This window comes from Meriones unguiculatus, chromosome 14 (genome assembly GCF_030254825.1).
Source record: "Meriones unguiculatus strain TT.TT164.6M chromosome 14, Bangor_MerUng_6.1, whole genome shotgun sequence".
NCBI lineage: Eukaryota > Metazoa > Chordata > Mammalia > Rodentia > Muridae > Meriones > Meriones unguiculatus.
This window is the reverse complement of record NC_083361.1, coordinates 17,196,310-17,210,887: the sequence shown is the minus strand read 5'-3', so window position 1 is coordinate 17,210,887 and position 14,578 is coordinate 17,196,310. Positions and strand designations below refer to the sequence as shown.

The window sequence follows — 14,578 nt, the reverse complement described above, 5'->3', positions numbered from 1 at the left end:
TCTCAGTTGCGGCTACTGGTTTTTTCCAAATAGTACTTAACACAGCATTAATTATGAAACCACAACAAACAAGGTTACTTATTTTGTGGTGCAGAGGATCAAATCTAAGGCCTTGACCACCTAGACGAGTGCTCTGCCCAAAATTTAATTGTTTAAATGTGCAGGTTATCTAATGCTCTTTCGCACTCTTACACCAAGCCATGAAGCACTTTACTTTCTATGATAAGCTGCATTTGCTTCTATTAATTTTTTATGATGTTTTTCCCTTATACTGGGCACTGAACCAGGGGCTTCAAGCATGCTGGACAAGTGCTCTAACACTGAACTGCTCCTAGCCTCTGCATAAAACTGTTGGTCTGTTTGGGATTTACTTTGGCGTATGATGGTGAGGTGAAAGCTAACCTGACTGGTCCCCAGTGCTAACTAACCTATTGTCTCATGCTATTTCCTCGCTGTCTTGTGATACCTCTTCACGTGCCAATGTCTTAAACATACCAGGGCTTGTTCCTCTGTGATGTCAGGAGCCCTCAGAGCACAACAAAGAGGCTCACCAGGCTAAGGTAAGAGAGAGAAAGGGCGCAGTGTAGGAAGAAACTGAGAGAGGGAAGGAGGGAGCATGGAGGGAAAGAAAAAAGGGAGGGAGGAAGAGAGAGGAAAGGGCAAGAGGAATGAGGGAAGAAGGGAAAGGGAGAGAGACAGCAGAAGGGAGAGTGAGCTGGCAAGCTGGAGATTGGCATGGTGGCGCCTCAGCTCACTGTGAGCTCAAGTTCAGCACACTCACTATATCCCACAGCCTGATCTTTAAAAACAACCCAGCCAACTAACTGTGAAGAAAGCTGATTCTGACGGGAAATAATTTGATGACTATGAACTCTCATCCTGAGAGAATACTTCTGCTTTGGGGAGAGTTCACATTTACCACGAGCATGTGTTCTAGAGAAACAGCACACACCCACATGGTCAGCACTGCTAACGTATCTCTCCAGAGAGTGGCCCTGCATGGAGCTCTGGCGGAGCTTCTTTGAGAGCTGCTGGGTTTGCTGAGCTGCCAGACTGGAAGGTGGGTTTCCTCACCTTGGTGTCTTGTCCGTGGCCTTGACCTCTAGCACCTGTGAAATTACATACAGATCCTCTTGGAGAGTGGGAGGAGTTCTGGCCCAAGGTCTGTTACAACCTCTACCTAAAATCTTCAGCAAAGCTTCTATTCTTACAAAATGCCCAGAGCCAGAGCCTACAATTAAGTCTGTTGCCGCATGACTTGCTAACCGCTTCCTTAAAAGCAACACGAACATACTGCCACCAATAATCCATTTCAAGTCCTCTACAAGTTGCTCATCTTCTTCCAGTTCCTTGTCTGAAGTGCATTTGTCTTCTCTATCTGCTGAGTCAGACTAGTAGAAACCCTGCATCCTGCCAGGCAGCCACACACAACAGAGGGCCGATGTGAAATGGCCTTGGCCCACAGCACTCTTGAGATGCACAGTTCACAGCTGTCTACGGTGGTACATGCCTGCCACACAAACACTTAGACGGCTGAAGCAGAAAGGCCGCCATGAGTTCCAGGCCACCCTGGGCAATACAGTGAAACCTTGCCTCCCACCCCCACACATACACAAGTAATAGGAGTATGGACTGCCCCTCCCTATCTTCCTATTGAAAACTCACATTCCAAGCAGCCACCAGGAATGCTTGCTAGACAGAGCTCAGATGAGGACCACCTGGATGTGAGACAGAAGTTCAAAAAGAAAAAGAAAAAAATTAAAAAGTGAGATGCAAATCTGTCAGCCCGGCTGTGGCCTCCTCACCGGGTCACATAACCATCTTCACTCTTCTGAGAATGGAGACTCATGAAGGATGCTCTCCTTCATGAGAAAAATGGAAAGTCACCTTCATGAAGGATGCTCTTTCCTAGTTTACAAACCTCATTTTCAGTGGCTCCTCTCTTCAGTCCCTCCTCAACGCCTCCAAGTGTAGGCAACATCTCAGAAGCGTATCTGTCATGTTCCTTCTCAGACTATCCCCATGAGAACACCTCATTCCAATATGAGCTGACTTGTCAATATGTTGGCCAATCGGTCAACGCCAATTGACTAAAAGTATCATTAAGGGACAAGTTTGTTTTCTTCTGCAAAAATGCCTACCTGCCAGCCTTATAACAAAGACTCAAACAGGAGACACACCACATTCTATGTCTTAGAGTAGGGAAGAATGATGTTTTCAGACTTCATTAGTAACCCAGATTTTAACATCCCACTTTAGCAGGATTTGTGCTGAATAGATACAAGCTAAGGTCATCCAAGAGATGAAAATCTCAAATAAGAAAATTCTTCCATAAGATCAGGTGGGAGGAAGCCTGAACAGCATTTTTATAATTAGTGACTGATGTGGTGGGTCCCAGTTCATTGTGGGTGGTGCCATTCCTTGGGCTGGGCATCTTGAGCACTGTAGTCCTGTTTCCCTCATCCGTGTAAGGTGCCATCACCCTTGGTCTGTTTGTCTTCACCTCTCAGCCTAGTGCTGCAGCTTCCTGTCCACTCTCCTAGCACATCCTAGCCACACCTGTTCCCAGATTTCCAACCCAAAGAATCATCTCCACTTTCTCAGCCTCCACACAGAAGGGCCCCCAAATCTGACTGCCACTGTCTGCAAACCATGATCTCTTCAAACTGGAAAAGAAAATTAATGACAGGCCATGAAGAGGCAAAAGTCAACAACGCTGCCTGTCTCCAGGAGCGGGTGGTAGTAGTCAAAGACTGTGCATTTTAATGACATCTGGGAGTTCAGGGGGTGTCACTGGTACGTTATTAACTTTTAACATTCCAAAATGGAAGCACAATCAGGGTATTATAGGGGTCTGAAGAAGAGAGGCATAAACATGCTCAAAATGGGTCCAATCACCATTTTATTGTGCATGGGGGAGAAGTCTGTAAGACCCCGCCCACCACTGCAGACTGTGGCAGCTGGAGCCAGACAGCATTCTTTTCTGTTTGTTTGTTTTTTTGAGACAGGGTTTCTCTGTGCAGCCTTGGCTATCCTGGACTCACTTTGTAGACCAGGCTGGCCTCTTGCCTCCAGAGTGCTGGGATTGCAGGCGTGTGCCAGCTCGCCTGGCAGCTGGTATCATTCTTTTTAACCTAATTCTGCTCACGAAAACAACCATAATTAACACAAACAACCATAATTAAACTCAGGGGCCAAACACCAAAGGGGTAGTGCTTATTGAAAAGATGGGTTCATCAGGAGAGAAAAGAGGGTGGGGGAGGGTAATGGAATAAAAAATGGCCCAAAATTCACTATACATATGCATAAAATTATCTAAGAATTTATTAATGTACAAATATAAAATTTTAAAGTACACTAAAATAAATACAATATAACACAACAGAATTTCAAGGTGCAACCAAATTTCTCTTTGGAGGAAAGATGCTTATCAGGTAAAGAAAATAAGGGCACACCAATTCTAACATTTCTGAAAGCTTTCAAGATCCAAGCCACACTCTAGACTGACTGTCAGTGCATCCCAGCAGCCATCCTCTACCGGAGTGACCTGAAAACTAACGTGCTAGAGAGCTGTTCCCCTGCTAAGAAGCAGACACAGCTGACTTTCTGATTTATAAGCAAAAGAAGACATTAAAATAAAGGACAGAAAGTACAGATTGTCAGGGCCCCTATGGTTATCTCTGGCCTGTTGCAATTCTGTTGTCACCTACTCTCTCCACCAGCCTGTCATGAGGATGCCCAGGTGTTCTGTTTCCAGAGAAGCCCTAACTGAACACATGTCCCACCAGGCACGTACGTGCCAAAGGCCTCGGGGATACCCCCAACACCCTCAATCCTAGCACGCCCATATGCAGTGAATGAAATAGTCTGGTGTATTTTCCCAGGTATGGCTGGGCTTAGTTTCAATCAGCCTCTTCAGCCTACATGTATCAAGTATCCAATAACCATGTGAAATCCAAGCTGGTGGATTTCTAAATGTTTACACTGACAGGTGACAACTAACTGGAAGAATCTCTATGCATCTCTCAACATTTGCTGATATAAATATTTGTGTTCACCTGAATCTCTCTTGACTTGTTTCCGTGACTTATGATTTAAAGTATTTATGAAGCATGTGTTTGAATGACTCATGTGGAAGAATATGAGAAACTAGAGAAGAAATGCTAATGAAACATTAAAGGAGAGATCAAATGGATAGCTAGACCAAAAGGCTTCTCTGATAAGGCAGACACCAAAAGAGGAAAACTGGTGGAAGGGAGTGGAAGAGAGAAACTTCGTAAGATAATCAATACCCAGTAAAAATACAACCAAAACCCTGAAATCAACGAAAGGCTGTGACCCAGGATCACCAGCCCTTACAACTGACTAAAAGAGACTAGCCACTGTTTTCACGTCAAACATGGTCTCACTTCATTTGCAGCAAGTCAGCTCCACCTACTCAAAATGGTTTCTCATCTGACACAGAGGCTTTGCACAAATCTGTTCTATCTTCTGGAATTTCTCTTAGGCCCACACTAGTCCAGAACATGTTACTCCACGCAGTAAACTGTGTGGAGTAAACATAAGCCAGCAAAACTAGTTGGCAGACAATCTTCAGTCCAGGTAAAAAACGAGAGGCTGACTAAGGTTGACAGAAGGATGGAAGCCCTTCAGGAACAGGGGCAAGGTGAAAGGATAACAAGAGGAAGCGAATGAAAATATGGAGGAGAAATGGAACTTGTAAAATGGCTGGGGGTTGTGGTGGCATGTGTCTTAAGGAAGGAAGAGAAGTTTTTGTTCTGTTTTATGGTTGCTGGGGACAGCACCCAGGGCCTTACAAATGCCACACAAGCACTCCACTGATGAGCGACATCCCCAGCCCAGCAAACTCACTGTAAACTTTCTGGGCTCTATGGGCCACCCAGGTCGCCTAATTACTCACCCCTCCTACTGCAGTATGTGACAGTGTTAGTTGCAAAAAGCCTTCTTTAATAAAGCAGGATGGATTAGATTCAGCCTGTAGGCAAAAGTCTGGTGACCCATAGTTTAGAGAAGTTAAGAAAATGAGACAAATTTAAGGATGATGGTCATGATGAGTTCAATGTCTGCAGCACACTTAGCGAGAGATATTCAAGACTAAGATGGTAGTATCACTAGGAGTGGAGTGAGGCCAGGACCAAGAGCATAAAACTGCAAATCATTAGCCAAGATGTGAGCCTTACGGAGCCGAGATCACCCAGGGGAATGGTTTGGGAAGAGAAGAGACCAACAGTGCTTCCTGGTACCAACACAGCTGGCTTTCCTCTCTATTTCCGTCTGCAGGTTTAACCAACCTGGGTAAGAAATGGTTAGGAGGAAATTGCCTCCAATCTGTACAGATTTTTTTCCTTTACATTATTCCCTAAAATATACACAGTATAACACTTTTTATATAGTATTTACAAGATACTAGTTATGGTAAGTGATCTAGAGATGACTTAAAGTATGCAGAACCACTGCAGTGGCTAGCTACAAATACTTTTATATTAGACTTTTATAAAGACATTTTATATTGGACCTGAGCATCTGAGAATTTCAGCATCTGCAGGTGTCCTAGGCCAATCCTAAAGGTACCCAGTGACAAATATACAAGGAGTGTGCAGTACTACTTAGGACCACTATGGTCCTGGAAATGTAGGAATATCATACTACAACCTTCCTTAACTCATCCTTTTTAAAAAGAGGACTCCTCTTACCAGGCATGATGGTGCATGCCTTTAATCCCAGCACTCAGAAAGGCAGAAACAAGCTGGTCGCTGTGAGTTTGAGGCCAGCCTGGTCTACAGAGTGAGTTCCAGGACAGCCAAGGCTGTTACACATAGAAGTCCTGTCTGGAGAAGGAGAAGGAGGAGGAGGAGGAGGAGGAGGAGGAGGAGGAGGAGGAGGAGGAGAAGGAGAAGGAGAAGGAGAAGGAGAAGAAGAAGAAGAAGAAGAAGAAGAAGAAGAAAAAGGAGGGCTCCTCATTTTTAAAGATTTCTTTATTTTTATTTCATATATATGAATGCTTTGCCTACATATATGTACATCATGCATGTGCAGTGCCCAGAAGCCAGAAAAAGACATTACGTCCCCTGGAACTAGGGTTATAGACAGCTGTGAGCAGACATTTTGATGCTAGGAACCCAGTCCTCTGGAGGAGCAGCAAGTACTTTTAAGGTCTGCACTATCTCTCCAGCTCCTCCTTTTAAAGGAGGACTTCCATTCCCTTTTCTAAGGTAAATAACTTTTAAGTTCAGCTGGAAGATTAAAAGGAAAATAAGCAATTGGCTAGAAAATAAGGCAGTTTGAAAATAAAATACCTACCAACAAAAAATAGCATATATGTAAAAAAATATAACAAACAACGACAAAACAAATTAGCCATCTACATCTTAAGAAGCAGCTTGCTACTAATACCACTGACGACTTCTCATGCCACAAGCATTAGTCTCCAAGCTAGAGGTCAAAGAAGACAGCCCAAGGCCAGATAAAGTTTGCAGATATGTTTTCTTTGGCTGACATGGATGGAATTTTTTTTTTTCTTTTTAGCTTGCTGACTTTTAAGAATCATAATACTTTGCAGGAAAGTCAGCACGCTGGAGCATCATCAAAAGTGGGAGTTGGGAAGGGGGCTGGAGAGATGGTTCGGCTAGTTAGAACACTTGCTGTTCTTGCAGAGGATTCAGGCTGTGTTTCCAGAACCCACATGGCGGCTCACAGTCACCTGTAACTCCAGTGCCAGGGGATCTGTCTCTTTTCTGACCTCCGCAGGCTTGTGCATGCATGTGGTACACGTACACAATATATGTGTGTGCCTCTTTTTAGGAAGGGAGATGTGGCTAAATGTACATACATGCCACAAGGCTACAAAGTGGCTAGAGTGAAAAAGTAGCACCCCCCCCCTTAAACGGCTAAGTGTCCAATAGTCCCCGCCATTCCTCGTTCTCATACCCACCTCCCACCTCATTTCTTTATCTGTCCTGGCACTTGAATTTGTGATCTCTGCTCATACACTAATGACTGTAGTCTCGTATTGGAGTACGGAAGATATTTGAAATAAAAGAATCATGGAGAGCCATATAGAGATATTACTGAAACTAAAACAGATCTACAATCCTTTTCATGGGGGGGGGCACGGGGGAACAAAAATGAAAATAAGCTTGAAACTCACTGGGCATACCAGAAACACACTGACTTATTATAAACTCAACCTGCAACAACAAGAAGCTATCATGGGCAGCTATCATGGGGTAATTATACACACACGTGTTGCTACAGAAATAACATGGTAGGTTTGAAGCTGTTACCCAGATTCAGCTGAAGGTTGCCTATATAACACCAGCATAAATGCACAATGCTTCTCCAGAACCTGAAAAGTCCTGAATTCTGAAACCCATCTGAAGGTGACATGGAAGCATTCCTGCCATCACAACACTAGGGAGGCTGAGGCAGGAAGATCAAGAGTTCAAAGCCTCCCTGATCTATACAACGAGACCTCTTTGTCAATATAAAAACAAAGGTCCCAAGGGTTTCACATCTGGAACCATGAGTCCTTCTGCCTTCAGGAAATTACATGCAGAGTAGACGGAGTGTAATGTCTTGTTTCAATGGATTTTAACTTGGTTACCATGGGATCCACCTACGTTTGAGAAACAGAATGATACATACAAAGTATTCCATAGTCTGTCATGGTGCACCCTCCATTACAGCTGCAAAGCACGGAGGGTTCTCCCCAGCACCAGGAACTTCTGTCATAGGGTGATTCATAACAGAGTCCACGCTGCCTTCATAAATAAAGATGACGCTAAGTGACCACATCCTTCTGTGGCTATTTTTTATTCCCCCAGGAGGAAAAGGGGGATTTTCATATACCTGTAAATAAGCTGCTTGGCATTCTAGAATTCCACAATGTGCAAACCACCCAAGCTGGCCTCAGATGATCCAACTAAGAAGATACCCAGACGGGGATATTTTCCCTATCCTGCTGTAACCAGAGGCTAGGTGGAAGCTACTGGCTTGGTACCTAGCTTCCTCAGGTGCCCTGTTAGAGATCTCTGAGGAGAAGCAGAGCGGAGTGAAACCTAAAGTGAAGAAGCTGTTAAGTCAGTAAGGAATACAGAGTAGGCGCAGGAAGAGCTGCCTCCCGGAAGTATTATACTATACGGTACAGGGACCACTGTGAGATCAGCAGATAGCCACACCCCTCGCCTGAACATTCCTGCTGCTGTAATGGGCAGCTACCTCCACCCCTGGAGAGTCCTTAGATCTCAATGGTCAGGAAGGGGTCAGCAAGAAATACATAGTGATTAAAACCCATCAGCTATGGGTTACACAAACAGGGAGCTGATGCCCATCCCAGTGTGAAAGCTGTGGCTTGCTCCAAGACTAGAAGGGCATAGCAGAGCCTGACAGAATTTCCAAGATTCTTTTAGAAAAAGAATGAGATACATATTTTTCAGGTGAAAAGTGCTAATTTTTTTTTTTAAGTAACAGTAAGTCAAAGCAAACAAAATACATCTACAACCTGAAAGCCAACAGTCTGCCATCTTTGGCTGCGACCACTCACATACCCAGAACATTAACAAGGACTAAACAGGGTTTCTAAACTTCAACACTAATGCAGCTGGTACTACACAATTCTCTGCTGTTGGCACTGTTCAGGAGGACCCATGCCAGCAAAAGATGCCAGCAACTACTCTTGCCCCACCTATCCAAGTCATGACCATCAAGAGAATTGGAATGTGGCTCTGTGGTAGAGGCCTTGCCCTGAGCAAAGCCTCTAAAAGCCTCCAGATACTGCCCAGTGTCCCCTGAGGAAACCCAGCCTTGGGTTGAGAGCCACTGAATTACAGCACCACACCACTCAGAGTTTCCAAGACTTGATGGAGGCAGCACTAAAGATTAATAAAGCACCATATATCTGCTTCAACGTCAGAAACCTGGTTTGGATCCACCACTCCGTCATGTATCAGCTCTGTGACCTCTTTGATCTCTGGCTTCCTTATTGTTAAACCAGGAATAAACAGCACCATCCCAGAGCTGCTGGGAGAATGCAGTGAGTTTCTTAGGAGAAGTACATTAGCTTAACGATCGCGGGAGGTGTTTAAGACGTTTGCTCATAAGCACGGCACCTTTCCTGGTGAGAGGCACCTGAGTTCTGTGGTCAGAACTATGCTGGCTGCAGAGGCAGAAGGCCTACCCCATACGTCCCGTGTGGGTCACCTAGTAGTTATGCCAACCTGGCAAGTCATTTGTCCTCCTTCATAAAATATAAATGGTAGTCCTCGTGGGTGAGAACCGGGCCAGGTGGTGAGGCACAGCCCTTGGTAAGCCACACCGCTGGAGAGAGGTGAAATGACTTCGGTGGCCCTATTAAAGATCTCAGCAAATGAAAATGAAAACGAGCTCCCCGGCAAAGCCAGAGAAACAACGATGCCATGGCATCGGGTAAAGAAGGAACCAGGAAGTTGTAAGTTCCAGGTCCTCTGAGATAAGCAGTCGCCAACACAGAGCACAGACCACATCTGGCCTCAAAAATATTTGTGTAGTGTGATGTAATACTACTGTGCTTGCTTGACTTGAGTTAAATGTCATCTAATGTCCACCAAAATGTACATTTTTGGCAACTTCCTGAGAACTCCAGAGGTTGGAATCCACATTGGCATAGACAACCCCTTGGTAGAACATGGCTCTTCCTTCCCTAGCCCTCGAGACACTTGAATTTGAACCCTTAACTTACCAAGTGAAAGCATTGAGCCCAAGTCCTAAGGGCTGACTCTGCCAGGCTGTACGCCTAGTGACATCATCCTTCCAGTTCCTCTCGACACATGCATCTCTGAACTTCATACTTCTTATCCTCCTGCACAGCCTCCTCTGATCCAGACAACAGTCTCCCATCATCACCCCTCCTCCCCCACCCCAGTGCACCACCTGCCTCCACTAAATTATCTGAAGCTAAGAGTTTTCAAGAGAGAAGGCCTCTCCTTTCCAAAGCAAGACTGCAAAAGCTCAACAGGGCTTTTCTTGCTTGCCTAAGCAGTGTCTGCCCATTCCTCTTCTGCTGGTAATAGCACTCTGGTTTACCTTGTGGAACCAGAACTCCTCCACTCTCTGTCTGGGTAGAGTTGAGTCCATTCCATTTCCCAGGACAGGCATGTGACCCAGAAACAGAGCCAATCCTGGGACTTTGGCCACAGCCACAAAGTATTCTTTTTCTCTGAGACTTGCACTGAAGATAAGGGAAGTCTGTGAACACAGCCTGTCTAAAGAGTGAACCCCCCTGGGTGCCCCTCAAATCCAGCACTGGGATGTCGAGGGCAGAAGGACTTGGAATTCTGGGCTATACAGTGAGACCGTCTCAAACAAAAGCTATATGTTGGGACTCCTGTCCTAAGTCAACGAAACCCTTTCTTTCGGGCACCTTGAATTGTGTTTTTTTCATCATCAGAGGAGACCTAATTCTTGCAAGAAAATCTGAAAGAAGTACTTGAAGGTGGAAGGAACAGAAAAGACTCTGCTCACATCTGCAAGCAGCTCCGTGACCTCCATGCAGGAGCAGACAGGTTCTCCTCTGTGCGCCTGCCATCCTTCTGGAAGTGCTTATCTTATGTTTATAATTACGTGGGGCTTGCCTATCTCCTCCTTATATCTCCTGAGCAGCTCCAGGGCAGATATCTTGTATTTATCTTTGATTTTTTTTTAATATGGTACAGTGATGTACAGTGTGGCCTCACTGTTCACTGAGTGTCTGAATCAACAAAAAGAAGGTGGACGAAAACCACCATCCCCACTCCTCTTCTTTAGGGCGCATGTATCGTGAGACCACCTCATATGCGTTGCCCAAGTTGCCAACAGACTCCTCCATCCTCTGCCCACAAATTGCCTCATGACAGCTCTTTCTTTCTAGGCATTACTAATCCTCCACCATGTCAGTCTCATGAAACTTCACAGTGGAGTTACTCATGAGCATTCCACCCTACAGGAACACCTCACCGCACAATACCACCTACAATTCTACACACTGATAAACAAACTGATAACGGTGGGCAGTCACAGCTATACATTCCTTCTCTATCCAGAGCACAGCTGCGAGAAATCCTGTGCTAGAAAAGCATTCCTCTTTGCCCAAGTACACCCATGATCTGCTCCTGCTGAGTACCAACATCTGGCTCCATTTGATAATAATTCTCAGCTCTGTCCTCCATTTTTCTTCCTACCCCTTAGGATTACTTAAATAGGGAAAACACACACACACACACACACACAGAGAGAGAGAGAGAGAGAGAGAGAGAGAGAGATTCACAGCAAGAGAGCAACAGGTTTTCTCCCTAGTAAAAACAGATGTTCTGACTTTAGTCCCATAGCTGCCACACCCTTACAGCTCTGTAATAGCTGCAGCTTCCACTGGCATCTAGCAATAAAGATTTTTCAAACAGAGTCAAAGGTCAGGGCCAGAATTACTGTCCTAGTATGAATCACTGAATCACCATGGCTCTATCCTGTTCATATTTTCCCATACTTAATCCCACAGCACTCGGAAATGTAGTAAGAGCTAGAATTCTGGAGTTAACAATTTTGACAGGTCATCTGTCATGGGACAGGAGTCACAGATCTTGGGAATCAAAGTCCCACAGGACAGACTCTCAGAGTGCTCAGTCAAACAGATAACACAAGCAGGTAAAGAGACAGCTTGATTACAGAAAGCAGGTAAGTGCCTGGTATGATGACGGTGCCCATTTGAAACATCAAGGATCATCTAAGGGTATGGAGACTATCACTGAGAGACACGAAGACGGCAAAGAGGTCTCTATCAGCTAGGTGTGGTAAAAGGCTTCTGGGATTTCCAGGAAGAGGATAAGGCGTAAGAAACACAGGCCTCCCGTGGAAGCTGAAAGTGGGCAAGCGTGGCTGGAATGTAAAACTAGGAAGGGAGGCTAAGGGGAAACGGGAGCCCACGGAATCCTAAAGGCTTTCGAGACAGAATGCTCTCAGAACTTTGATAAAAACAGCAACTGTCCCTTGTCCCACACAATACAAGACCTAGTAAATAAATAACAATCTAACAAATACGTCTTGGTATTCACTAAGTTTTGATTCTGCCATGTGTACTACTGAGAACTCTGAAAGGAGTACAAAACTCATAAGAAATTATCTTTATCATTTCTCACAATATTTCTTGTTCGAGCCATTAGGATTACTTGCCTTGATCTTCCTCTTTCTTGAATTCTACGAGCAACAGAAAAGTAGGCATGTCTGGATTTAAGGGGCAGGGGCTGACTGAGTCTGTATAAAGGATGATGTATACCAAGACTACACGATGGGGATTTTTTTTTTTTTGAAACTCAGTAACAAAACAGCAAAAAGTTGAAGGAAATGAAACACTGTAAAAAGCAAATTTAGAAAACTCAAGAGGAAGTAAAAGTATTTTCCTATATATAAAAAAAGAAGTGTCTCACATGCTCCAGCCCAACCAAACTCCCCTTCAGTGCTAGGGGAGGAGGGAAAGAGCGAGAGCTGTGAAAAAAATTCATCTATCTCCGTGCAGAATAAACAGCAAATGGTTTCAGCACAGCTATCTGCCCTGCAAGACCTTGAATTTTTTGTTCCAGATAGCACAGCACATGACTACAGCCTCCTGAAGCTCGAAAATCCGCAAATCGTTCCTGTTCTACAGCCTACTCATCTACAATTCCTCCTGTATTCTTTCATTAACAACAATTAAAAAAAAAAAATCAATGCTTCTTGTCAAGCACTCACGCAGCAACAGAGAAACAGAACCAAACATCCAAGGTGAGAAAAGACATCCTTTTCCCTTTCCAAACTTGAAGAACTTGCAGCAAGTTCCCAATAGCCTGGATTTGGAGACTGACTGCACGTCTTGATTGCTCCACGGGGTGGGAGTAGGGGGGAATCGGGGGTGTGCGTGTGATAACTTAACTGGGCAAGCCGCACGAGCCTAACACCCCTTCAGTTCCTTGCGACCAGTAAAAAGTTCTCCGGGAAGGAAGGCTCCGACAGCGGGTCGGCTGGGAGAGCCGGAGAACGCCGCCCCCAGAGCGGTGCGCCTGGCACTGCGTTAGGCACACAAGTTTGCGGACTTGTCGCACCGGGCGGCGAGATCGAGCTGGCAGCAGGAGAGACTCGCGTGGGTCCCCCCGAGGGCGATGCTCCTCGGGACAGGACAATGGGCAGCGCCGAAGCCGCAGCCTGGAGCAGACCCCCGCCCGCCCCGCTGGCCCAGGCCGGGCCGCGCCCCGCTCTCCCCGGGCCCCTGGCGCGCAGGACCGGCCCGCCCCCCGCGCGCCCCCCGCCGGCGCGCCCCGAGCGAGCACTCGCCTGCCGACGGTCTGGTTGGCCAGCTGCTTCATGCGGTTGAATTGCTTCTTCATGGCGGCGGCAGCGCTGGCAGGCCGCGGGGCTCGGGCCGGGGTGAGCTGGAGACCGTCTGGCGGCTCCTACCTACATCGCTTCCCGGCCCCGGAGGCAGCGACGGAGGCTACAGTTCGGCCCCGCCCTCGCCGCGTCACTTCCAGCGCCGCGGCCCGCCCGGACCACGAGCGGGGCCGAGCCGAGCCGAGCCGAGCCGAAAGAAGCCGAAACCAGAGAGGCGGAGTCGAACAGGTGCGGACCGACCCAAGAGGGGTGGAGTTAAGCCGATCAGGGCGGGGACCGGCGAGGCCCGGCAGAGATGAGTGGAACCGAGCTGAACGGGGCCAAAACCAAAACCGGAGAAGTCAGTCCGAGCCGGACCGAGCAGGGCTGGGCGAACTTAGGGGTGGAGTCGAACCAATCGTCGAGCGGAGAGGGATGGAGTCGAGCCAATCGGAGACGGACGAGCGTGGCTCAGCGGAGAAGGGCGGGGACAAGCCCGGCGGGGCACCTGGACTTTGGAGTTCTGAGCTCGAGCCCGGCGGGAAGGGCCCCGCCGAGCGTAATGCGGTACCTACTCTAGCGGCTCCAGCTAGAACGCAGGCCGGCCCCGCAGACCCGGGCCCGGTCGCGTAAAGCGGAACCCAGAGGGAGGGTGCCGAGCCAAGCCGAGCAGAACAGCAGGGGTCTGAATGCGGCGGAGTCAAGCGAGGGCGAGCAGAACCTGAGGTTAAGCTGAGCGGAGGAAGGAACGTAGAACGGGCGGGTCAGACCAGGGTATATTTCAGGGCGGCGAGAGCGAGCCGAGGCAGATCTGGCGGGTTGAACCAGCTCCGTTTCCTCAACACCTGCACCCCTTGCTCTCTGTCCTGTCCGATGGGCAGAGTATCAGGAGAGAGAGTGTCGTGGAGGCCCGCGACTCTTTGCAGGAGCTGCTCACTGGTCCATGGGAAAGGCTGAAAGAAAGGATCAATCAGATGACGGCCACCTGTATGCACCCAGGCCCCAGCCAGGGGGACTGGCCCTCACTAGGCCCTGCACTGACGGGCTTCTAAGACTCTGCTGTCTTAAATGGCCTCAGTGTTCTGATTCCCAGCCCCGCAGGCACAGTGGGGTGGGGAAACTTGTTGGGATCATTTCACGTTGCTGAGCCTTTTTCTCCGACTGAACCAAGTTAGTTTTAGGACCTGCAGCCACGTCCTCCTTCCTTGGC

The 14,578-nt window shown here is 47.2% G+C and overlaps 1 protein-coding gene across 5 annotated transcripts in view; it reads right to left on the bottom strand.

Moving 5' to 3' along the window:
* The window catches only part of Arhgap17 (Rho GTPase activating protein 17), an 84,036-nt gene extending 70,518 nt beyond the window's left edge, over positions 1 to 13,518 (bottom strand). For 2 of the 5 annotated variants that reach the window (XM_021654940.2, XM_021654955.2), the window contains exon 1: positions 13,333 to 13,518. In XM_021654940.2, coding sequence (XP_021510615.1) covers positions 13,333 to 13,385 — 53 coding nt within the window. In that variant the 5' untranslated portion in view covers positions 13,386 to 13,518. The remainder of the gene's footprint in view (positions 1 to 13,332) is intronic. The other 3 variants (XM_021654934.2, XM_021654947.2, XM_021654926.2) reach the window with 3 other exon arrangements.
* Positions 13,519 to 14,578: the final 1,060 nt, after the last annotated feature.